A 25231-nucleotide genomic window follows, 5' to 3' on the forward strand; every position below is an offset into this window, starting at 1 on the left:
TTAATATCAGGCTGAAAAAATTGTAAGATAATTTATTTTAAAAATTGAGATACAATACCGTATTAGGCGAATTACAATAGATAATAACATGCAAACGATGACAAAAGTGAAAAAAGGCTTGGTTTGCTTTTTGTTCCAGCACCATATGGATAAAGCCTTTTTTGCCAGTTTGTTAAATTAATGATTGCTTCGTATGGGGGTCATTACACTGATCGATTTCCGATCAGAGCACTACATAATATACATTAATATTTTTCGGAAAGTTACTTTGTGCGTCGATAGCCTAATGACATTAACTTTAAACATGCAGGAATTACTAATAGTTAAATTATTATTATTGCCACAATTAAATGATCTAAATCAAATATTCTCCAGCTAACTAAATACTGACAAGAAGTATCTTTCAAAAACAAATAAATTAGCGTAGTGTATCAAATAACATGTATCACACTACAATAATAAATTACCGTAAGGCATAATTACCGGAGTTTCAACTGTTATTAATCCTGACATCAGTTTTTGATGGGAAGATGCATCCTCGGTCATAATTATTTCTTTTGAGTCCAACATCGGAGCCTCTCTAACCTTATCTGTATTCTTTGCAAATTTCACCGCATAGGAAGAAAATGTTAACCTAGGACCGAAGGAATGCAATACATTAAGAATATATGTAACCCTTAAAAAGAGGTATATAGAGTTCTTCGATAAATGCAGACGATTATCATTAAGGACTAAAAACTTAAATTCAATGTCCAGTACTGAAATATATAGCAGTTCATTAGATTTTTTGATGGTTTTCAGTTGCACGGCAGAGTAGAAAGACATTACCTCGGTATAACTCCGAGATTTACTGCAGACAGCATATTTCTACAGATATTAACAGCCGCCATGTTAGCCATGATTGAGTTGAACATTAATTTCTGTCGATTTATCTATCACCGATAGTCGAGATATATCGTTTCCATGGTACCGAATGGCAGGAAATTTGATCATTAAATAAAATTGTTTCTCAGTGCTTGTTTCTCGTAGCGTCTGTTCAATTTTGAAACAGAAGTAAAACATATAATTGAATTCTCTAGTGCCTCTGTCTTATTGTTTGTAATCTCGATATAATCATTTGTAGGATGAATAGCGCCCGAAATAATTTTAAAAATAGTGGTGGTCGTGGTCAAAACAACCCCGTTGTGATTCGGGTGAGTATAAAATATCTGCCAAGCTTTTGCCAAAATATTTTTCGGGTATTAGGTCATCTTTATTTTCCTTTCCATCATCGCATCATCAAAATTTAAGTCCAACCCGACCATTGGGTACAATGCGGACCATTACATTATTGAGCAGCGGAAAAGGTCTGAACTGCAAAGAAAGAACGAAGAAAATCAGAAAATGTTTTCTTTGCAAAATTGCAAGAATAAGTTTGAAGAGATTACTGAACGTAAAAATATGAATACCACTGTAAAGAGTATGGTTGATGCTGGAATGAAAGCTGTTTATAATGATTTAGAAAACAGAAAAGACAGGTAACTAACATTCCAATTCACTTTGTTTCATTGATATGTTAACTCTTTTATTATTAATCAATTCATCCCATTGACTTGTATTTAATATATAGATTTCCTGTTGGCCATTGAATTTTCCTTGGAAAATGGAAGTATGTAACTTTTAACAAGGTGGCTACACTGGACAATTGGGGTTATGTTGTTACCAATTCATTGGCCACAATATTTTGTTTACCTTTAATTTATGCCTTGAATATTTTGAGTATCTGTTAGTATTACTTTATATTTTGTTCGTACTTTCAAAGGATCCATTATCTAAACGTTATAGGATAGTATTTAAGAAGTGTATATAACTGTGAAGGTAAATATTGAAACCAGGTGGTCATTCATAAATGCAGCAGTCAGTGCTAAATATAATTTATCTTTCTTGGCTTAAAAAAGTGCAACTTCGAGGAAGCTTTCCTTGAATAAATGAAGGAAGCCCAGTGCCTGAAAAATTATTTATTTGAATTGCCTGATGGTTCTTCTACTCTAAAATAAATTAGACTAAATGCTTCTGAATGTTTGATCAAAGCAAGTGAATTCATCTTTTCTATTAAAAAGCTCACTTTCGCATTTCCTTTTAGGGTAGACAGAGTCAGAAGAAGCCTGAGTACAAGCTCTTTCAATGAGCTTACCTCATTTTCCTTATTCAATCAATACCAACCTACCCATTGTATTGATACTTTTTTCCAAAATTTTCACTCCTTTATTAAGATCTTCCAAGGTTTCCTCTGTGCTGGTTCATCTTATCACATGATTTTAGCTGGTACTTCAGTCAAATTCTTCAGTAATAAAAGTGACAGCTATGAGAACATATTGATTTGTTTACTTAAATTATACCTCAAATGTAACATGGTTTCATTGCTGTTTGATAAATTTACTAATTCTGTTTAAAATTTTAGAAAATATATGTTGCTCAATTTCTTTATTTACCTACTAATGAATCAAATAATTCAAATGCACAATGTTATATCCATACTTAATAATCATCCTAATGCAGCCTGCAGGCTAGGAAAACATCTTTTGTGCAGGTCATTGATTTGAAAGGAAAATATTGTGCATGACTTCTATGTATTATTCAATGTGTTTTATTTCATTTGCCTCTCCCTCACTCTGGTCATTCTGCCTAGAGTTATATTATTTTCTTTGGCATATTTGAGGCTGATGTTGTGGCATGCACTTGCGCGAATACTTAGCAACAACAGAGGTAAGTAATAGCACATAAATGATGGAAAAACAGCAACCAAGTAGATGGTATATGGCCTATAAGGTACAAAAATACATAGGTTTTCAATGCCTGAAAGAAAAACAACTATTTTGAGCATGTCTGATGGAGAGAGAGAACAAATATCTAAATACATTACTTTTCAAATGCCACTGAACAAAGGGAACAGCGACACTTTATTGCTCTTCTCGGAATCTAACTTTATTGTTGTTCCATTTTTCAACATTCCTTTTGTTTATATGCCATTATAATAAGGATAATATTTAAAGTTAATGCAGAGTTGACAATTATTCTTTGTTTTCATATGATTCATTGTACTATGCTTGTGTGCGAATAAATGTAGATAGGTCATCCATAACTTTCTTGTCCTTTATTACATTGACAATGCCTTATAATTGGTGTTTGTTTAATTTTTCATTCAATGATCAAACTTTTATAACAAAGTTTGATCATTGAATTTTTCCAGCTAATAATGTTCAGAGAAATTTGAAAAGTGTAGTACATATAACAATGGCATAAATGAAATATACTCCTAACTTTGTGGATCACTTGCATCATCCAAAGTATAGTATAGTTGATAACTGCTTCAATTTGTAACTGCATAATGTATGATCCCTTTAAAACATTTCCCATGTGTTCCAGACCAATTTCCCCAGGAAATATATTGGAACCTTTGAGTTCATGGAAGAGTGCAAGGAAACATTGATTGGAATGAATACTCAGTAGTAAAAATAATTTTATACTAAATGGATTTATTGAAATTTTAGTAAATGCTATTTTTATCAATAATTTTGGTGCATATGTTATGTAGGATTAACAGTTATTGATTGTTTTATTTATATTATTAGTTTAAAAAAGTATTTTAATTCAAAAAAACTAATGAAGTATGTTGGGAGTGCCCTATTGTACTAATTGTAGACCTTTGCAGGAAAAATTGAACATATTAACTTTACCCTACAAGTATATATATTGTACCATTATTCTCACAAATGAAAAATCTTCATCTGTTTATATTACCGCATTTTCCCATCGATTAGGCGCACATTATCTAAACAAAAATGTTCATATGAACGGAAAAATTACGATGTGCGTTATGTAAAATGAACTTTGAAAAAATCCAAACATTTACATACCTATGTACACAAATATTTAAAGAAGAGTCTCACAAAAATAAACTAGTCTGGAAGCATGCCTTTCTAATTGCATTCTATTTTACACAGATCTGCTACTGTTACAGTTATTTCCTCTCAAAAATCCATGAGAAAAAGGGCTTACATTATCTATACAAATCCATGATCACAACTAAGTTCTAGATGCGCATTATACATAAGGTGAGCGTTAACGATGGAAAAATATGGTAATGTAAGCACAAAGATCTTGAGCAAAAGTACTTTAGTAGTGGGAATAAAAATATATTACTCCCTTCCATAATATATAATTATTATCTACCTACCTAATAAAGCTACCAAAACACAGTCCCATATCCAAGCATATGCTAGGCCCCTCTTAAATTCTCAATACTTCCTTCCTTCTTTCATCCAACTTTCTTATTCTACTATCTATCCTACCCCTTCCTGGCTTGCCTAACATTCTTCCTTCTATCATTGTCTTCACATCCCAATGCCCATCAAATGCTCTGCATCGATCTTTCCTGCCTCTTTTTGATTTCTTCCAACAATCCTCTCAACTCATCTGTCATACCTATCCACTTCCTCCTTTGTTTTTCTTTCAGTCCACTCAGCCTTTTCCATCCTTCTCCTCATCCACATTTCAAAAGCTTCCAATCAATGTCTATCATCCTGCTTTAATGACCATGCTTCCGCTCCGTGCAAAACCATGCTCCATATTAAGGTTTTGAAAGCCTTTTCTTAACATCCTTACTCAAAGTTCCTGTCATCAACTCCCTCCTCCTTGTGAAAGCTTCTTTACTCAATGCAATTCTTAACCTTAGGTCCCCATTAGTTGGACCATTTCGGTCCATAACACTTCCAAGATGCATTAACTGTTCCACATGCTCCAGTTTTTACCCTCATATTTTAATGTTTAACTTAGTCTTTCTCTTTCTGGAAAAATACCTTTGTTTATTTACATATATTCTCATCCCATATCTATCACACTGAATTTCTAATCCATTCAGCAATGCTTGTAATCCCCAGGCTGACTGACAAACTAAAGCTTGGTCATTAGCAAACCTAACCGATTTTATGAACCCCCACCGGCTTCCATTCATATCTACAGCTCCTCCCATGCTTCTAATCATTTTCTTCTCATTAACATTGAACAGTAGAGGTGACGATGAATAGCCCTCCGTCTTACTCCTCTTCCTAACATTGCCAATCCAGACTCTCCATCCACCACTTCTACCCGAGCTGTCTAAGGCATGTAAAGGTTGCAGATAAGAATCCTACCCCACCAATCTACTCTTATTTTCTGCAATACATTAATGCCACCCAACTTACTCTATCAAATGCCTTTTTTAAATCTACAAAACAGACATGTACACATCTTGATTGATGTTCCTCTCTATCATTGCTGTCATTAATGCAACGGCATCATGCATGCATATGCCCTTCCTGAACCCAAATTGATCTTCCCTAAGTAATCATTTGCACTCCTCTCTATCCTCATGTTGATGATCCTGAGAGCCACTTTAGAGGCATGCAAAATCAAACTATATGTTCTGTAGTCCTCGCATGATGTAGCTATTACCTTTTTTGAAATAGGAACTAAAATGGATCTGATGAAGTCTTTCAGCCAAATTCCTCCCTCATGAATCCTGCAAATAAATGCATAAAAGCTCTTCCTCCCACACTTCCCTAAACTTTTAAGTAGTTTCACGGGAATATGGCCTACCCACAAGGCCTTATGTGAATACAGTTACCTCAATTCCCTTTCTATCTCGCCAGCGAGTAAAACTGGGCCTAAGCTATCTTCATCTACATCATATTCTCTCTTTGTCTAATCTCACTGGTCTAAATTCTTTACCGTACAGTCCATCTATATAATCCGCCCATCTTCTTGGATCTTCCCTGGTTCAACTAATATTTTTCCTAACAAATCTTTGATTGTTTGCAATGATTTTTTCTTCTTACTTCCTGGCATGGTTTTAACTTTGCTGTAAAGTGCACCAATTCCATCCTTTCTCAGTAGACATTTGATATCCTGGCACTGCATTTTTCACGATGCTTTTGCTCTATTTATTATCCACCTCAGTTCATTATTTAGCTCATTATACTTCTCCATACCTAACTCTCTGTTTATAATCTTCCATTCCCTTCTCTAGTCTATCTTTCTAATCATCTTGTCCATAATCCATGGTTTCTTCATCCTTTATGTATTTACAATTCCTATCATTTCATTTACAGCCCACAATATCTCTTGTTTGATGTGTTTCCACCCTTCATCTATGGTACCTAGCTCTCCTTCCTTACTCATGATTTTATCTACAGTCTGCCAGCACTCCTACTTTTTCGATCGTATTAGTACTTCTCATTCTGTTGCCTGAACTGTCTTCTTTTTTTATCTTTTTGAATCAGATGCTACTCTACATAATTACTAAAGTGTGATCGGAGTCCCCATCAACCCCCTGAAACTGTGCAAATTGATCACACTGTTCCAAATCTTTGCCTAGCCATTATATAGTCCAACTGATCTTTCCTATCCTGAATCCACCAGTATTTTCCATGTGCACCTGCATCTTTTGTGGGGTCTAAACCAATCGTTAGTTATGATTAACCTCTGTCTCCTGCAGAACTCTATTACTTTCTCCCTGTGATCATTTCTTGTTCCTAAAGCATAGTTCCCTACCTCCCTAGCATCTCTTTCTTCACCTACTGTTGCATTCCAGTTTTCCATCACTATCAAATGTTTACCCCTGGATTAGTTGTGTCCTTTAATTTTTCATATACTGTATCGACTTCTTCCTCCTTATAATTGCTTAGTGTCATAAATACTTGAACAGTGACCAAGTTCATTGATTCCACTTTTACTATGAATATTAATATTCTATCAGTTGCTTGTTTTATGGTTACAATGCTTCTTCCTACCTTTTCATTCATTATTATTGTCACCTCTTGCTAGCTCCCTCCCCCTCTGCTGTGTAATACTCTATAACTAGCTCTCTAGTAATCCTCACTTATCCTTCCATCTCACCTCGCACAGGCCTTAAACATCTATATTTCCTCTCTTCGTCTCTCCCTATTTATTAAATAATTTGCCTACCCTCAACATCATTGTAACATTCCATGTCCCTGCTCTAACTAACTCAGTCATCTTCTGTGACACTACTGTCATTTTTGCTTTGCAAGGATGTTGTGAGATGATGACCACAGAAGCCTTGCCTCCCCTGCTGCATGGCATGATACACAGCTGATTGAGCTGAGTCCCATTGCTGGCAGGACTAATTTTCATTATAGTGTTCATCATACAAAATCTTGGAAATTATTGAGGTGGTCTGCCATTGCCTTCCTCAGTAATGTTTTTAATGTGACACTCAATGGCCACCCTACTGGGGTCAGACACTTTTGTAGCCACCTCACTGAGGGACAGACACTGCATGGACTACTTGTCGTCTGGCTCCCACCCTTCAACCTTTCTGTTATGGGTGACCCTACCAGGAGCAAACATTAATGCTCTTGCCAGTGCAGCTCTAGGGGTCACCAGAACACAGAAACCCTTCCACCGTGTCAATTTTGTAGGCCATAATCTATATAACATACAGAATCTATGTATATGCATTAAGAACTATATGAAAACTTTCTTGCTGATGAAGCATTATTATGCAATTGTTGAACTCATGATAGACAACCAGAAACAAACTATCTAAATAGTCTTATTATATTTTGTATTTTCTGTTTTATTATTTTTTGTTCTCTATTTATTTCTTAATTTATCCTGAATGCAATATGTATGGTCTCTAGATAAAGCAAAATGCATATTTTGGCCATCCTTTTGGTTGGAAAATATGATTTTTTTAAATATAATTTATATTGTTTTGTCATTTTTATTATTTGGTATTGTATGCACAAGGAAAAGGAACTGCCCCCCCTACCTTGATGTTTGAATTTCATATGCCATCAGGCTTAGAACTGGGTGAAATCTATCATCACCTACCAAACCAACCTTCGGGTTGACTACTGTGTTTATGTTTTTGATATTTAATGATTTGTGGGTGCTTATTTTAAATGATACAATACAGGTAACTAAAAACTTACTCCAGCATGATTATAGCTGATGCCAATATCCTTCAGGATACCATTTGAATTTGGGAGAATTTTATTCCTATGAATCCAGGCCTTCAAGGAAGGCCAGGTCCAGTACGTCATTTAGATAGACTTAGGTATCATGGACTGTAGGAAAATCTCTACCCAGGGATATGTCATTGTCATAAAACTATGTAGGTTCTAAAGATGCAATGAAAAGGAATGTGAAAGACATTGGTTACTGAGGTAGTATTATCATATAGGTATTATTAGTTTAAATTTACTTTGCAGGCTTAGAAGAATGTTGTTAGAGGAAGAAGCATGCTATAGAAAAGAAAGGCATGAACGTGTTGTAGATATCGGGCATGGAGTTTATTATGAAAAAATATCTCAAGCCCAAGATCAAAGAAGACAGAAGGAGGAGGAGAGAAAGAAATTAGTTGAAGAAAAGAGAATGCAACAGTTCATGTGAGTGATTGCTTTTTTGAAGAGACTTTCATTCTGATTATTAATGCTACATGATCCATATGAAGAACTGTCTAATATAATATAAATGAAGCTAGTGTTATAAATGATATCATTTGTGTTTATATGTATTTGTAAAAGTGTTTTCTGTGCACTGAAATATCTGTGATTGGTATTTTATTTTCATAAACTTTAAAATAAAAATGGTATTTATTCATTTTTATATCACTAATAGGAGCAACTATGAACCCATGCGTACTATGTTTACAAAAAGAAATAATAAACAAACTTTCTGTGCTCAGTTAGAGCAGTTAAAAGAATTGGAAGCTCAGCATAATAAAGAACTAGCAGAGAGAGAATTTTGGAGAGAAACTAATGAAAAAATGCTTGAGAAGAAGGTATTTTTATATTTATTTATTTTTTTTGTGAGCTAAAAGATTCATAACCCGTTTTAATGTCAAATGAAGAATTCTTCACTCAATATTGGCATTTCTGGGTACCTTAAGTGTATAGTTACACTTAAATAGTAATTTCCGTTTCTATTTTGTGTATGATTCTTGGAGTTCCTTTATATTGATAGCTACATTTTTCTGTTTTTATGCTGAAAAACTATTCTTTAATAAACATATTTTCAATACCCTTCCATGGACTACAATATAGATTGTAGTCCATGGAAGGCTTGCGCATTCTATTGACTCCTAGAGTTGTCCTTATGGGGGCAATGATAATTCCTCCTGATAGAGCTACCCAACTGAGACACGTTGAAGGGTATGAGCAAGGTAAAAGGCAGTCCACACAGCATCTATTCCTTAGTGAGGCAGCTGCAAAAAAATCTCACCACAGTCAGGTGGGGGTTTTAGTGATACATCGTGTTATAGTAGGAGTAATTATTTAGTTACAGGCAAAATATCAAACTATTGAGTGAAGCAGTGGAAAATCACCTCGGTTCTCGCTTTCATGATAAATAAATACAACTACAGGACTCACACCACTGGACTAAATGTCATGCCTAGTAGTGGGGGTGGTAAGGCCTTCACAGTCGTCATCATGCAAAATCCTTGCTCAACTGAGCTGAAAGTAGAGAAAAAGAAAACTCAAAAGAGGACTAAAAACAGTTCGGTTAGGTACATGGAATGTTATAAAAATGATATGGATAGGGAAGCTAGAAAATATTAAGGGAAAAAAGAAGTATAGAGGTATAGATATACTGAGTAGAGTAGTAGATGAGGTAAGATTGAGAAACAGTAGGGATTACTGGAGTAATTATTAGAGAGTGAGGAAATTCAACATGGAGTGGCCATAGAATTGAATAGGAAACAGGAGAGAAGGTTAGTGAATATAGAGCAGGTTTGTAAGAGATTTATATTGGTAGAAGTAACAGCTGACCTGATGAATCTAATGGTAAACCAGGTGTGTATGTGCCAACAAGAATTCACTTGAAGGAAAAATTATAGTTTGTATGATCAATTAGAGGAAATTATAGGGAATTTGCCAGGAAGGAAGCACCTAAGAGTAATAGGGAATTGTAATGCGTAGTATGCAAAGGGAGGGATAGGAGAGTATGGTTGGAATTAGAAATTATTGTAAAGAGAAAACAGAAAAGTTCTGCAGAAGAAGGGGTTTGATAATAATGAACACCGTGATCAAAAATCATCACAGACATAGGTATACATAAAATATCCAAGAAGAAACTTGCAGTAGTAGTTATTTGGGGGCGACCAACAGCTTAGGTCATTTGCACCATTAGGGATGGATGGGAATGGAGGAAAGGTGGAGAGAAACCCAGCATCAGTATCAGCCTACTCTTAATGAAAGGTTCCAAGGGGTCCACAGCTTAATGTCCAATCCGATGAACAGTGTACTCACTTAAAGTGCTTTTCAAGCAAAGTACCTCAGGGAGGGATTGGGATACCACTGAAAAAAAATCTGCTGCCTCCAGGATTCAAACTCGTGCCCTCTGGATGGGAAGCCAATTTAAGTAGATTTCTCTCTACTTGATGTGAGGACATAGCCACTTCATCATCCTGAAGCCCAGAATCTTGTATCTACAGGTTAGGTTATATCATTGTTTGCAATAGATTTAGAGTCAGTATCATAAAATGAGGGTCGCGGTGGTCCAGGGGGTAGAGCATTGGACTACTGTCCAGAGGGTCCCTGGCTCGATTCCCAGGCAAGTCTCTGGGTATTGTATGCACAAGGGAAAGGAACTGGCCCCCTACCCTAATGTTTGAATTTCACAACCCTTCAGGCTTAATACTGGGTGAACTCTACCATCACCAACCAAACCGACCTTTGGGTTGATTACTGTGCTAATGCTTATCATAAAATTACATAGCTTCCCAGGTTCAGATACAGATTGGGGTGATAATTTATTTGTTATAAAAAATTCAAAAGGATTAGTCAGGAGCAGAGAGTAACAAATTTTAATCTTGAAACTTAAATCAGAATAATAATGAAGGAGTGCTAAAGAAAACTTAATAAAGATCTGCATAATGATTTATTTTTAAGTAATCTACTAGTGAGGGTAGGTTTTCGATAGACAGAACTACCAATTAAATATTTTTTGACTCCTAACAAAACACAATCCAGCAACCTTCTTTACATCAAGTCCCTCTTCATCTATGAGTACACCCTTCCTCTCTTCATCCCGTCCAACATCCCTAACCTGTTCCTGCCCTTTCCTTGTTTACCTAACATTCTAACAAAATGATGGACACTGAATAATCATATGGTAGTGAAAATGATTGGGGAAAGGTTAGTGGAAGTGAAGAATAAGATAGAAAGAGCCACAAATGAAACAAAAGTAATGGTAGAGAATAAGAGAATTAAGAAGACTCAGGCAATAAGAATGATGGATAGAGTGAGTGGAAGAAGAAACTGGAGGATCTCAAACAAATGGATAGAAGAATGCACCGAGAGCTAAACAAACTAAAGTGATGTCTTAGGACCAAAGAAATTTTGTGGAAAGATTTCAGATACAGAGAAAAGCAAAAGCTGTCTTTAAAAGGGTAAGAGAATTGTCATGATGTAGCCAGGAAAAACTATACTTGCTAGGAGAGGTAAGTCAGGGAACATCTTGTATTAATAGAGCAGGAAGATATTCAGGGACGGTGAGTAAAATGTATAGAAGAGGATTATAGTGAAGATACGACTTTAATTCAGTTTATAAATAGAAAGAGAATGTGATGTATGGAAGGACAGTCTTGTGTTTTGAAATGCTAGATAATAAGATAGAGAAAGCATTGAGGGTGAAGAAGTTGAAAAAGGCAGTCGGAATAAGTAATATTGCTACAGAATTACTAAAGAGTTTAGAGAAATAGTGAGGAAGAATTTCTTTGAATTTATGTACAGTATTTATGAGAATGAAATATGGCCAAAATATTTCTTTAGGCCATATTGATCTCAAAAAAATGTAATGCAGTTATATGTGAGGGACTACAGGAAAATAATTTTAGATTGAGAGAAGCAAAGGTAGTCCTAAGAATCATCAATAGAAGGTTACGGATCAATGCAAATACCTGTAAATACCCTGTTTAGCCTTAGAATGGCTTTAGAATGCGAGTACAGAGATGAGAAAATTGAAAGGAGCATAAAATGAAAAAAAAGGAGAAAAAAATGAAAAAAAAGAAAGGAGCATACAATATAATCAGGATGTCATGGTGTGCTTCCTGGGTTTTATGAAGGCAATCAACTACGTAAATTGAGTAAAGTCATTGGATTGATTCCAGAATGTGAAATTAGACTGGAGGGGTTGGTGGTGTGTTTAAAAATTGTACCTGATACAGATGGCACAGGTAACAGTAGTAGAGGGAGAATAAGAATGGGAAGTGAATGGCTGGGGAGTGATATAGGGTTGACCATTATCAAAATTACTTTTCAACATACCTGTTAAAGAAATGTTAAGAGTAGCATTGGAAAGGCTAGATATGGGAGTGAAATTGGGCAGCAAAACGATTAGCAAAGTGTTATTTTTGCAGATAATCAAGCAATAATCAGTCAAGTGAGCCAGGGGATTAAATTAATAGTGAGTGTTTTATGGGAACAGTGCTAGAGGTATGGGATGAGGATTAACCACAAGAAAACAAAAGTAATCAGATTCTCTAAGTTAACCATTCAATAAGGAGGGAATAAACTATAGAGCAGGTGGAGCAGTTAATGTATTTGCCCTGTATTTAGAGGAAAACGGGCAAATTAGGTCATTTGGAAAAGAATTGCATTATTGAATGAGGCATTCGCAAGAAAAAGAGAATTGGTGATGGTTACACTATGTAAAAATGTGAAGAAAAGATTAGTTATGGCATAGATATGGAGTGTGGTGCTAAATGGATGTGAGAGTTACTATTTGAAACAATAGGATGAGCATATTGTAGATTGGGGGCTTATGAGATGTGGGTGAGGCAAAAAATTGGGAGAAAAAGTTGAATGAATAGGGAAACAATTGCTGAAGTTTTAAAAAGGGTGGCTAGAGAGAGGAAGTTGCTGGGGGAAATTTGAAAAAGGCAGAGATAGTAATAATAGAAATAGGTGGAGCAAATTTTGAAAAGTGGTGGTATGTTGAAGACTGTAATACAGGGGATAATGTTAAGTGGGATGTAGGAAGGAAGAGAGTAACCTTTTTAAACATTTTGAAGGCAGGAAATAGTTTAAAAGAAATAATGGAGAATGAAAAGAGGAAGCTCCAAAGATATTTTGAGGTAAGTAATTGTTAGAGACTGTCAAAAGCCTACCTTTTAACAAATAGATTACCTTGAATGAATTTTTAATTCCTTGTAATTCTTTCAAATCTCTTATATTTCAACCTACTTCATCTCCACCCATTAGGAATGGTAAATTGGTACCTTCCTTAATTAAATATATCTAGTAACAAATAATTTTATTCTGCGCTCACAATTTTGTAATTAAGTAGATTTCTATCTACTTGATGTGAGGACATAGCTTATGTTCATATTTTTCTAATAATTTAGATAATGACATCAACAAATTGGTTATCAAAGCATGAAACTTGTTTGATGGTTGTTAATGAATTTTTTTAACAGAATTATGTGAGACTTAGTAGTGATAATTAGCAACTCTTCAAACAAACCTGACTTATACTAAATGCACTGGCATAGACATGGAGCATTTTCTTCTCTCTTGTTGTTCATTAATAGTTTTTATAATTAGCCTGATAAGATTATGAATAGTTAGCCTAGGTAGGATTAAATTCTTTGTAAGCTACACTAATGCTACCATATTTAATTGATACACTTAATGAACCTCCATGGTTGTGATGGTATTAAAATCATGCTATCAATCAAAGTAATTAGGTGCAACCTATAAATTTCAGAGAAGAATTTCATATTAACTCAATAAAAAGTATTTGCCAGTAAATAATGGTGTACAGAACACAAAGGGCCTGGCTGTTAATCCAAAAGCCCTATCGCTGATTGCATATTAAGAACTGAATTGTCATTGAGGTAAATTATGAGCATTTGAGTATGATATTTTCAAATGCCTGTTTTAGAGAATTCACACTGGAAATGAAGAGTTAGGGGTTATTCCCATTCTCATTAGTATAAGGTACTTTCATATACAGAGGTTTAACTTGACATATTTATCCACATTTAAAAGTAAAGAACTGATTGCATATGGTAGAAATGAAATGTATAAATTTTTCATCTGTAGGATTTTAACATACTCTATTATCTTATTTAGAAACCTAATCCAAAGGAAATGGTTGTGTAAAATTTACATCCCATGTCAAGAATTTTGTTGGGAATGAAAGAAAATGTTACATAATAATAATTTACTGAATTAATTTTTATAAATGGAACAACCATATTAAATGTCACCAATAAAAATATTACTCAATTTATTCCCATAAATTTTTAATTGTGATGAAGACTGTGACCAAAGAATTTATCAATTGAGTAAAGTGGAACAATTTCAGGGTAAAAATCATTTGCCTTGACTGGGATATTGTTGTATTGAAATACATTTAGCGGATGACTCCGTTCATAGTTACTGTAGTGGCATCTCCCGCAGTTTCTTAGAATTTGAGTAAAGTGGGTTAGCAAGTAACCAGGTATATTACCTCTTCTTGAAATTCAGGTTAAAATTCGATTTCAACTGAGTTGGCAGCCAGTTATACAATTGAATGTTCGCATTATGAAATGAGTTGTCAGTTGAGGACAGTTCACAATAAGTAGTATTCAAAACCTCTAATGGTGTAAATATGGATATGAGATCTTAATTGGTAAGATTCTAGATTAACTTTAATATAAATCTAAGCCTTAAAGCTACATAAACTAGTAAAACATTACTCATATAGAAAAACATTTACACATAGGTCATCTGGACTTTTTAATATGAAGCACTCTAGTATGAATAGGTGTCTGTACAATTGAAGAGCTAGGCTTAATAAATTGATTGATGAATTTATCAAACTATTATTTGTTTGTCTGATTTTTGAATTCATGTTGCAGGCCAGAGAGGAGGAAGCCAAGAATAGGGAATCAAAAAAGAAAATGTATGAAATTGCACAAGAGCTGCTGAGACAGCAAGCTGAGAAAAAAGAGTTGAGGTTGCAAGAAGAGGCCATGAAAGCAAATGAATTAAGAGAAATTGAGAAATTAAAAGAAAAGGCTCGATTAGAGGAAATTGAAGGTATGATTTTTTTCATCATTCTATCCTCATCAATATATGAGGCATTTGAGGTACATAGTATTCCGTATGAGATACAGTAACACCTCAATATAACAATGCTGAGAAACCTGGAATATTTTCTGTAGAAGAAATGGGGCTATTTTATGATTGGGCATTGAAAGATTATAAGATCCATATCCAAATTGAATGGATGGTCCTGTAGGCCCAATGCTTTTAAGATGAAACTCAGAGCAGTTGTAATACCTGGTTCACAAAGATAAAACATGCTCTCCCTGAATGTTTAGGAATCAGTTGTCCTCTCAAAGTTCACTTTGGGTGCACATTCTTGAACACACTCATGTTGCATAAAGCTAATAAGTCATCTAGTCAGATGGATTAGTCAGGTGAGTGCTTTGACTGTTAACCAAAAGGTAGTGGGTTTAATTCCCACCTCAGGCATGAATGTTGTGTCTTCTCTAGTAGTTTGGTCCCAGGGAAACCTGATGGCATGCCAAAATTGGTTTATCAGGATGCCAAGGGCTGATGGGCCACCAGCTATGTATTTATAATAACAAAAAACTGCACATGTGGATTCACCGTGGCATTGTTGCAGCACTGCTTTCCATTGACGGATGCCATGCCAGCTCTCATCTCCTCAATAATTTTCCATCTCATTCATAGCAGAAGCTGGATCAAACTAATACTTCAAACATAGTAGCATTGGATGAATTACAAGCAACATAATAAAATATGAGTTACACTCTCTCTCTTATTTAGCCTGTTTGACCTTGAATATCAGCCGTGGCAGTCACTGCTTGAAAAACTACCTAATCATTTCAAAGTAATTTTATTCCTAATACATGGGTGAAGTAGTTCTATCCCTGTCGGTAATATTATAGTGTACATAAATATTATGAAAAATGGTACACTTCTTCAGTGTTCTTTGGTTTTAATCATGGAATACCATACTTGATGGCCATTTTATAATGCAGTTGTCAGTTTTTTAATGCTTTAGAACACTTATATAAAATCTTCTAATGAAGGTAAATCTAATACAAAAAGAATCAGGAATTTTTATGCATTTCAATGATTTAGAAAGTTTTATATTATATTTTTGGATGCTATTAGCTCTTCTAGCTAGTGATATGTAAACACTTGCCATGCAATATCTAACCATAACATCCAAGTTACCACTTTCATTATACTAGGTTTCCTCATCTGACCATTCATATTGGCATCCATTATCTGAATTTACTAGCAGTAATCTTTTCCAAATCAAACTTGGATATTCCCAAATGAGGCCTCCCTTTCAACTCAGTTGTTTATCATCATTATTTTATTTTAATACAAAGATATTATTATCACTTTTTGAAATATTAAATCAAATGGAATCAAAAGTCATGTTGTTTTATTGCATAATGATTCACATCTATATTTTGTGAAATCACTTTAATATTCATTGTAGGCAGTCAGAATTTATGTTAAGGGTCAAGGGGCATTAATCAGACTGTAGTAGTACTTAATTAATAGCAACTTCTTATGTTCACTAGTGTTTCCCTAGGAGGACATAGGTACTACATATGGATATTTAAAGAGGTAGTTGGAGCAAGTTAAGGAATCATTAAGGTTCCCATCATCATTTTATTGATCATATCCACTCTGTGAGAATGTCAGTCCACAGCATCATTTAGTATAAGTCCCAAAAATGTTGTGGAACTAGATTGTTCTATTGATAGATTAGTATTAATTCTGAGAAAGGGGTTCAAAATTTGAGGACCGATTTCATTATGGGAATTCAGGAAACAGGTTTTATTACTCAATTGTAAGATATTGCTCTTTCACCAAATGTATGTAATGTTACATGTAATTATACACACTGCATTTTAGGATCCATTGCATATCTGTACAATATCCGTTTGACTTAATACTTCTATAGATGTTTAATTGTTACTAGGGAGAGGATTAGGGTATTGACTTGTGGCTTTGAATACCAAGCTCCGGGTGGCTAGGGGAAATATAAAGTTAGAAATGAATAGAAACCTTGGCTCCCAGTTAAGGTCAGGTGATAGAGTTAAAAGAGAAATTTAATGAAACGTTAAAAAAATAACTACATGTGTGTACATGAGTGATGCATAAAATAAATACTTCACTGAAAATATCAGTAAGGAATGATTTATTAGATATTTACCTAATATGTATTTGTTGGAATGTTTGATAGAGAACATCTACTAAATTGCAATTTCGTTGTACCTATGAGGTCGGTTGTAATGAGATACCTGTTGAAAATGTGGTATAATATGGTCTAATTAGTAATGGCTCTCATTCATAATATTTATTTTTTAATTTCAGTAATTTTTTTGCATTTTCGAGTATCCATTTTTAAAAAATTACACCAGTAGACTGTCAATGTAATAACAATTAAAAATTATGCTCTCCTACAAAAATAATCAATGATAATTATTTCTCTATCTATAGTTACTCTCCTTCTTCATTCCTAGATGAAAAGAGTAATTTGACTATAATGATTGCTTATATGTATTTAATTGGGAGAGAGGAACACACTCATTGTAATTTGATTAGCCATTAGTTTGGGTTATTATCTTTTACTAATGATATCATGCCTATGACCAAAAGGTGGGACCAGATTTGTACTGGTTTGCATTACCAAGGGCTCTGGTTCAAATCTTGCTCTGGCATTTTTTCTGTATCATTGTGATCTCCATTTGGATACCATATGGAATTATTTTCTATGGTGTTTCTTGTGTATTGTATGAGATATTCAGCTGTCTCACTTGGTAACTTCATGTGTGTTGATTTCTCCATTAAAGATTTTAGTTAATGTGCTGTATTTATATAACATTTCAGGACAAAAACAAATCAGAGAGAAGAGAGAGACGTTTCGAAACCTGTTGAAGCAACAAATTGCTGAGCGTGAGGAATCTCTTGCCAAGCAAAATGAACATGATGCATTAATTAATCATCATATCGCAGAAACTGCCAATCAAGACTTAACACGTGAGCTTATTCATCGGAAAAAGATTATGGTAGGTGACTGAATTTGCTAAACTTTCCTATGTGAAGCTTGTTATTAAAGTATTGATTAATAAACAACCACAAATTTATATTTTTGAAGGAGTCTATTAAAAAATATGCAAAATCAAAGTTTATGTAAAATTATAGTTTGAACAAAATATTTTAAAAGAAAATTTTCATGTTTAATAAATTTAATATGCCATATGTTAGCAAAGACATTTAATACGTAAAAAAACTTTGTTTGCACAGTTAGGTGCAATGACTGTAAATAAATAAGTCAAAGCACTAAAAAATAGCATTTATGACATAAAGCAAAGTTTCTTATATTTGCATATAATTGTTGTTCTGGCAGGTCTTCAGGCTTGAACTAGTTTTCAATGTTTTTGTTTTCTTTTGGCCTTTTTAAAGCTCATAAGAACATCGGTCACCATATTCATTAAAGGAGATAGCTTCAGGCGTCACTTTGTGGAAACGATACATATTGCAAAGGAAACACTTGGTTTTTCCACATAAAATATTTATTCACGACCTAGGTTTCGACGCTCAGCGTCATCTTCAGGTGAAATACAGGCCAAAATCTTTCTTTATATAACAGAAGGAATGGGGAGGTGGGGGGGGGGGTGTGTATGGATGTAAGAAAGGAAGAGGAGATGGTGGGGGAGGGAAAGGAGCGGGATTGGGGTATTACTGAGAAGGAGGAGTCAAGGTTAGTCTCCGGGGGGGGGGGGAGAAGGGGGGGGGGGGAGGTTAAGGAAGCATGGTAGGGAAAGGGTTGCCTGGCGGGGGTCCGCCTTGGGGTTAGTGGAGATAGGACAAAGAGTTTGGGAGTTTAAGGTTGAGGAGGGGTGACCGGGAGTTACATAGCACGTCGTTCACTATATTACAGGAAGAATTTGCTCTTTCCAATATCTCCATATTTTCCAAAATGTCCAACCGGGGGCCTTTTCTTTCGAAATGGAGAAACTCCACGCTGAAATCACTCTTATGGTTCTGGTCAATCAAATGCTTGGCAAATTGAGATTTTCCATTACCGTTCTTCAGGCAGGCCTGGTGCTCCTTCACACGTTCTCGGAACTTCCTTCCCGTCTGGCCTACGTAGACGGCGGAGCATTCACAGGTTAGCTTGTACACTCCGCTCCTTTCCGATTTTGGGATTTCGTCTTTGTTATTTGCGAGGATGTTTCGCAAGTTGCGTCTATTGTAAAAGGCTGGCTTTATCCGTTTTTTTGGTAACACTTTAGCGACCGAGAGAGACAACTGTCCTAGGAAGGGAAGCCTGCGCCACTTGGCTTCTGAAAAAACATTATGATTGAAACCATATATTAACAGCGTGCTTAGTTTTTTTCTTTTACACTGGTATAAACGGTCAATTAATTGGGGCGTGTAACCATTGCTGTGCGCTATCTGTTTAATAATAGACAGTTCTTTCGCAATATTGCGCGAAGACATGGGCACGTTAATTACTCTATTAATCATTGCATGAAAAGAAGACAGTTTTTGAGAAAAGTGGTGCCTGGATGTGGCATGGATTACTTGATCTGTGTAAGATTTTTTTCTGTAGATTGCAAATTCCAATTTCTGATTGACTCTAGTTACTACTAAGTCTAGAAAATTAAGAGAGCCATTGCTCTCCTTTTCTAAAGTGAATTTAATGGATTTGTTGATTGAGTTAATGAACATTAAAAAATTGTCAAGTTGTCTCTCCGATCCTGACCATATACAAAAAACGTCGTCGACATAACGGAACCAGCGATAGACGTTATTCACTAAGGAGTTGTGGTGAGCAAAAATGTCTCTTTCCACCTGACACATAAAGATATCGGCTAATAATGGAGATAGGGGTGACCCCATCGCCAGCCCTTTTGGTTGTTCATATATTCTCCCATTGAATTTAAAATAATTTTGCGCAACGCATGTTTTTAGACCTGAGCACACTTCACTTATAATGGGGAACGGAACCGCCTTCTGTATGAGGAGGTCTTCGGCGAGCTGAACGGCTTCTTTCACAGGAACACTGGGAAACAGATTCACCACGTCAAAGGAAACCAGGATGCATTTAGGAGGGAGGACCACTGAGGATAAACGGTTGGCTAAATCTGAGGAGTTGACTACCCCATGTTTGGGGGAGAATTTGGAGTGCTGCCTAAAGATGTCATTGAGTTTCCTAGCTAGGAGATGGTTCGGGGCTGTAACGTTTGAAACTACTGGCCTTATGGGCACATCAGGTTTATGCACTTTAGGTAGTCCGAAGAACCGGGGAACAGAGGGATTCATTTGCACTAATTTATATACATCACTCGGTTTAAACAAAAGCTGGCAGGATTTGATGGTGTCCCTACAATACCTTTGGAATTGGGTAGTTGGATCCTTAGGTAATTCTATGATATTATTTTCCTTGATGAACTCTTCGCACTTCCTGTTGTAGCTATTCTGCTCCATCACCACTACTGCGTTGCCCTTATCCGCTTTTTGGACAATCAGATTATTCGTAGCTAAACTACGTCTGATTGATTTTAGTGCCGTTAAATCGGAAGGGAAATTTTTTCCTTTCCTAGACCGGGATTTTTGCAAACATTTTTCTATTTCACGCGCCACCAGTTGTTTCTCACCCAGGTTTTCTTTACTGAGAGCTACTTCACAGTCCACTGCAAGGCTCTTCACCTCGTTGACCGTAATAGGGAGGTTGCGGACGTATTTCAACCCTTTCTCCAACATGGCTGTTTCGTCTGGTTTAAATTGGTGCTCTGATAAGTTCACTAATCTCTCCCCGAATTGGTGATCACCAAGAATTGGTAAGGTACTATATTTACTGTTAAAGGCCGACTTCTTATTTTGCACCAAGGATTTGAGTTTCTGAGAGATATTACCTCTTTTTTTATGGGCGATTTCACTGGCTTTTTGCCTGACCATGTCGTCAAAGCAGAGCCATTCGGTCCATTCCAGCTCATGGGTTAATTCAAGGTATAGCAGGAGTAGATAATGTGATATGGCGTCCCTTTTTACATACCACTCGTGGAGTTCCCTTTTAAGCCAGGCCCGTCTTCCAACTCCCACCGCGTAGCTTCCAGCGGAAGACCAACTCTCCTTCCCTTTCAGGCTGATGTACTTCGGGAGGACACCGAGGACGATACACTGGCTATTGAAGAATATATTCAACGATGCTATTCTGTATTTGATCGATAATTTCCTGTAGAGAAATGCCTTTTTCGCGTTACAAGCGCACTTGATAAAGGAGATAGCTTCAGGCGTCACTTTGTGGAAACGATACATATTGCAAAGGAAACACTTGGTTTTTCCACATAAAATATTTATTCACGACCTAGGTTTCGACGCTCAGCGTCATCTTCAGGTGAAATACAGGCCAAAATCTTTCTTTATATAACAGAAGGAATGGGGAGGTGGGGGGGGTGTGTATGGATGTAAGAAAGGAAGAGGAGATGGTGGGGGAGGGAAAGGAGCGGGATTGGGGTATTACTGAGAAGGAGGAGTCAAGGTTAGTCTCCGGGGGGGGGGGGGGGAGAAGGGGGGGGGGGAGGTTAAGGAAGCATGGTAGGGAAAGGGTTGCCTGGCGGGGGTCCGCCTTGGGGTTAGTGGAGATAGGACAAAGAGTTTGGGAGTTTAAGGTTGAGGAGGGGTGACCGGGAGTTACATAGCACGTCGTTCACTACGTTCACTCACGTCTACGTAGGCCAGACGGGAAGGAAGTTCCGAGAACGTGTGAAGGAGCACCAGGCCTGCCTGAAGAACGGTAATGGAAAATCTCAATTTGCCAAGCATTTGATTGACCAGAACCATAAGAGTGATTTCAGCGTGGAGTTTCTCCATTTCGAAAGAAAAGGCCCCCGGTTGGACATTTTGGAAAATATGGAGATATTGGAAAGAGCAAATTCTTCCTGTAATATAGTGAACGACGTGCTATGTAACTCCCGGTCACCCCTCCTCAACCTTAAACTCCCAAACTCTTTGTCCTATCTCCACTAACCCCAAGGCGGACCCCCGCCAGGCAACCCTTTCCCTACCATGCTTCCTTAACCTCCCCCCCCTTCTCCCCCCCCCCCCCCGGAGACTAACCTTGACTCCTCCTTCTCAGTAATACCCCAATCCCGCTCCTTTCCCTCCCCCACCATCTCCTCTTCCTTTCTTACATCCATACACCCCCCCCCCCACCTCCCCATTCCTTCTGTTATATAAAGAAAGATTTTGGCCTGTATTTCACCTGAAGATGACGCTGAGCGTCGAAACCTAGGTCGTGAATAAATATTTTATGTGGAAAAACCAAGTGTTTCCTTTGCAACCATATTCATTCATCCATCGTGCCTTTTGATGGGTATTAAGTGTTGTAAATTATTTATCTTAAAATTTTTCACCCATTTCACAAAATTCAACAAAAATACAAAAAAACAAATTGCACTATCAATTAGAAAAAACAGCCTGACTGATTTACGCTTCCATTCCAGATGAAGAACAGTTATAGATTCAGCATGCAATAGTCTTCTGATGCTAACTGCCAGCACCTACTTCTCTCCCAAAAGAAGATACTATTTATTGGAAAACAGGCAGAATGGGGTCCTCTGGCTTACAAGGGCAGGGGTGTAAGACCCACCTGGGATGACCTCCCAAATAATTATAGTAGTAACTTTAGGGAAGGGGACTGACAGCTGAGGTCATCTGTGCCATTAGGGATGGATGGGAATGGAGGAAGGATGGAGAGAAACCCAGTGTCGGCATTGGCCTACTCTTAATGAAAGGCACCAAGGGGTCTGCAGTTTAACATCCCTTCCTATAGATGGGATGTTAAACTGAAGACTGACTGACTCACTCAAAGTGCTCTCCGTAAAAGCACCTCATGTACGGATTGATATACCACTGTAAAACATCTGCTGCCTTCAGGATTTTAACTCAGATCCTCTGGGTGTGAAGCCAATATGTTAGCCACTGCACCATCCTGATCCCCTCCAAGGAATTTTCTTGGCAAAATTAGGTGCTGGCTCCTCTTTTTATTAAATCTTTCTGGATGACAGGAAATTTAGATCATCAATTGAGGAGGTGTGCACAGTTGCTCACTCCAGTCACACTAATATGGAGCAATGTTTTAGATGGCTGTTTAGGAATTTACTGGAATGTGGATGGGAAAACTTTGTCAATGGATTTCATGTCACAAGCCAATAACATTGAGGCAAGAGGGAAAAAAATGGAAGGGGATAGGAAAGGAGGGAATGTCTCTAGCTGGAACCGACAGATAACCGGAACCAACAGATAACCTCACCATCAGATAACTTGCTGTACATTTTATATTTGATGATTTTTTGGGTACAAACAAGTAAATTTTTGAATGCTTGTTATCAAATGTCCAAATTAATTTCACCTTTTAAGTTTGTAAATTTTAAGAGATGAAATAAATACAGAAAAGGAAATTCAAATGTCAAACTGGCAAAATTTGGAGTATATACATTTGTTCTAACACTTAGGTAATAATTGTTGTTGATTATAATGATTCCAAAGTACGAGGGGGGACCCAAAAGTAACGGAAATTGGGCTGCGGTGGGGAGCAAGAGTGGGGGAAGCCTTTGTTCGACTGGTCGTACGTCGGGCTCACGTCTCCTGCGTCAGTATGCGCAGCGCTGTCGCTGTGACTGGATCGGTCCATCCATGACAGCTGTTTCAGTGAAACAACTTTTTCATTTCGGCAAAAAACGTGATGGCGGATTATCAAGAGCAACGCACCGCAGTGAAGACCAACCCCCGTTCAGGCCGCCCTTCAACATCCAGAACTGATGAAAACGTCGACAAAATCAATGCCCTCATTCGTGAAGACCATTGCAGAACCATTGATCAACTCTGTGAGATGTCTGGAGGGTCATGGAGTTCAATTCAGAGGATTCTAGAGCAGATCTTTGGCACACATGCACTGGTTCTTCCATCATGACAACGTGCCAGCTCATACTGCCCTCTCCGTGATGCAATTGTTGACAAAAAATGGTATGACATTGATTGTCCACCCCCCTTACTCACCGGATTTAGCTTCCTGTGACTTCTTTTTGTTCCCCAGACTCGAAAGGGAAATTAAAGGAAAGCATCCTGGCACTGTGGAGGAGGTAAAACAAAAATCGCTAGAAGGCCTTAAGGACATCCCGATAAATGAATTTCAGAAATGTTTCGAGCAATGGAAGTATCGTTTGGAGAAGTGCATTGTGGTCAATGGGGATTACTTTGAAGATGAACAAAATTTAATGTAAATATATTGAGAACTAAGGAATCTGTAACAACATTCCTGTTATTTTTGGGTTCCCCCTCGTATATTTAAATTTCAGTAAACTTGAATATGCTATGAAAAGTCTCTGCGGTACATATTCTTGATTTTGCTGGAAAATGATGATGAAAATGTCTAATGTAAACCTTCCACACCTATTATTAATAAAATACTTTTCAAGCATAATTTTCTTCAACAGGAGGAAACACAGAAAGAGATTGTATATTACAAAGAATACATGGAAGAGTTGAAAAAGGAGAGACTCCAAGAAGATAAGCGCATTGACGAGCTAATTGAAGAACAACGAAAATACCTGGACAAACTGCAAGTGGATAAGCTTTGCCAAGAAAATAAAGCAAGAAAAGAACTGACAAAAGTGAATATGTATCCTGATTCAATGGATATAATTTTTTATCCCCTTTTTAGCTAAAATTATTTTCTGAATGATGCATGAAAAGCAACTATATATGTTGATACTTAATTTATGAAGTGCTTTCCTGCATTTTATATTAAGTCCTGTATGATAAATACTTACTTCTCTAAAAATCTTCTTGCCATATCAATGTCTCCAATATTCTGTGTTTTAATACTTCCTCAAACACTCTCATTGCCTTCATTTTCCAATCCATATGTGTATGTATTTATCTCTAACATTCATGTAGCTATACTGAGCACATTAGTCTTTTTAAAGTGGTCATTACACACAGAGTATGATACAGATTCTATGTTAACTACTATTGATATCTTCTTAAATTATGCTTCCATCAAAGCTAATTATTTTTGTCAAAATTCAAATATTTTACAGTTTTTTCTTTATATTGATTCAATAATGGGGTATGCATTTTATATGGGAGCAGGTGTTACACAAGTTTAAAAAGCAATAAACTACTTTGTA

General features: G+C 36.5%; 2 protein-coding genes across 2 annotated transcripts in view; one reads left to right on the forward strand and one right to left on the reverse strand.

The window, feature by feature from the left end:
• Positions 1-906, reverse strand: part of ND-18 (NADH:ubiquinone oxidoreductase subunit 18) — a 9108-nt gene extending 8202 nt beyond the window's left edge. The window contains exons 1-3 of the mRNA XM_071588871.1: positions 829-906; positions 484-634; positions 1-11 (exon numbers count right to left, since the gene is read on the reverse strand). The exon at positions 1-11 is cut by the window's left edge and continues 165 nt beyond it. Coding sequence (XP_071444972.1) covers positions 1-11; positions 484-634; positions 829-899 — 233 coding nt within the window. The 5' untranslated portion in view covers positions 900-906. The remainder of the gene's footprint in view (positions 12-483; positions 635-828) is intronic.
• Positions 907-1383: 477 nt separating this feature from the next.
• On the forward strand, positions 1384-24783 carry LOC139697508 (cilia- and flagella-associated protein 53-like). The gene is made up of 7 exons (XM_071596242.1): positions 1384-1517; positions 8256-8432; positions 8665-8827; positions 14894-15074; positions 17919-18097; positions 24536-24712; positions 24763-24783. The coding sequence occupies exons 1-7, from the start codon at positions 1384-1386 to the stop codon at positions 24781-24783; spliced, it is 1032 nt and encodes a 343-aa protein (XP_071452343.1).
• Positions 24784-25231: the final 448 nt, after the last annotated feature.

The sequence above is a fragment of the Hetaerina americana genome, unplaced genomic scaffold, assembly GCF_022747635.1.
Source record: "Hetaerina americana unplaced genomic scaffold, ioHetAmer1.1.p SCAF_1, whole genome shotgun sequence".
NCBI classification, from domain to species: Eukaryota; Metazoa; Arthropoda; class Insecta; order Odonata; family Calopterygidae; genus Hetaerina; species Hetaerina americana.

Bases quoted from the DNA above. Each gene is read 5' to 3' on its own strand.
- LOC139697508 (XM_071596242.1), top strand. From the start codon at position 1,384: ATGTTTTCTTTGCAAAATTGCAAGAATAAGTTTGAAGAGATTACTGAA. The intron at 8,433-8,664 runs GTGAGTGATTGC...TATCACTAATAG, and splicing joins AAGAGAATGCAACAGTTCAT to GAGCAACTATGAACCCATGC. The intron at 8,828-14,893 runs GTATTTTTATAT...TTCATGTTGCAG, and splicing joins AAAAAATGCTTGAGAAGAAG to GCCAGAGAGGAGGAAGCCAA.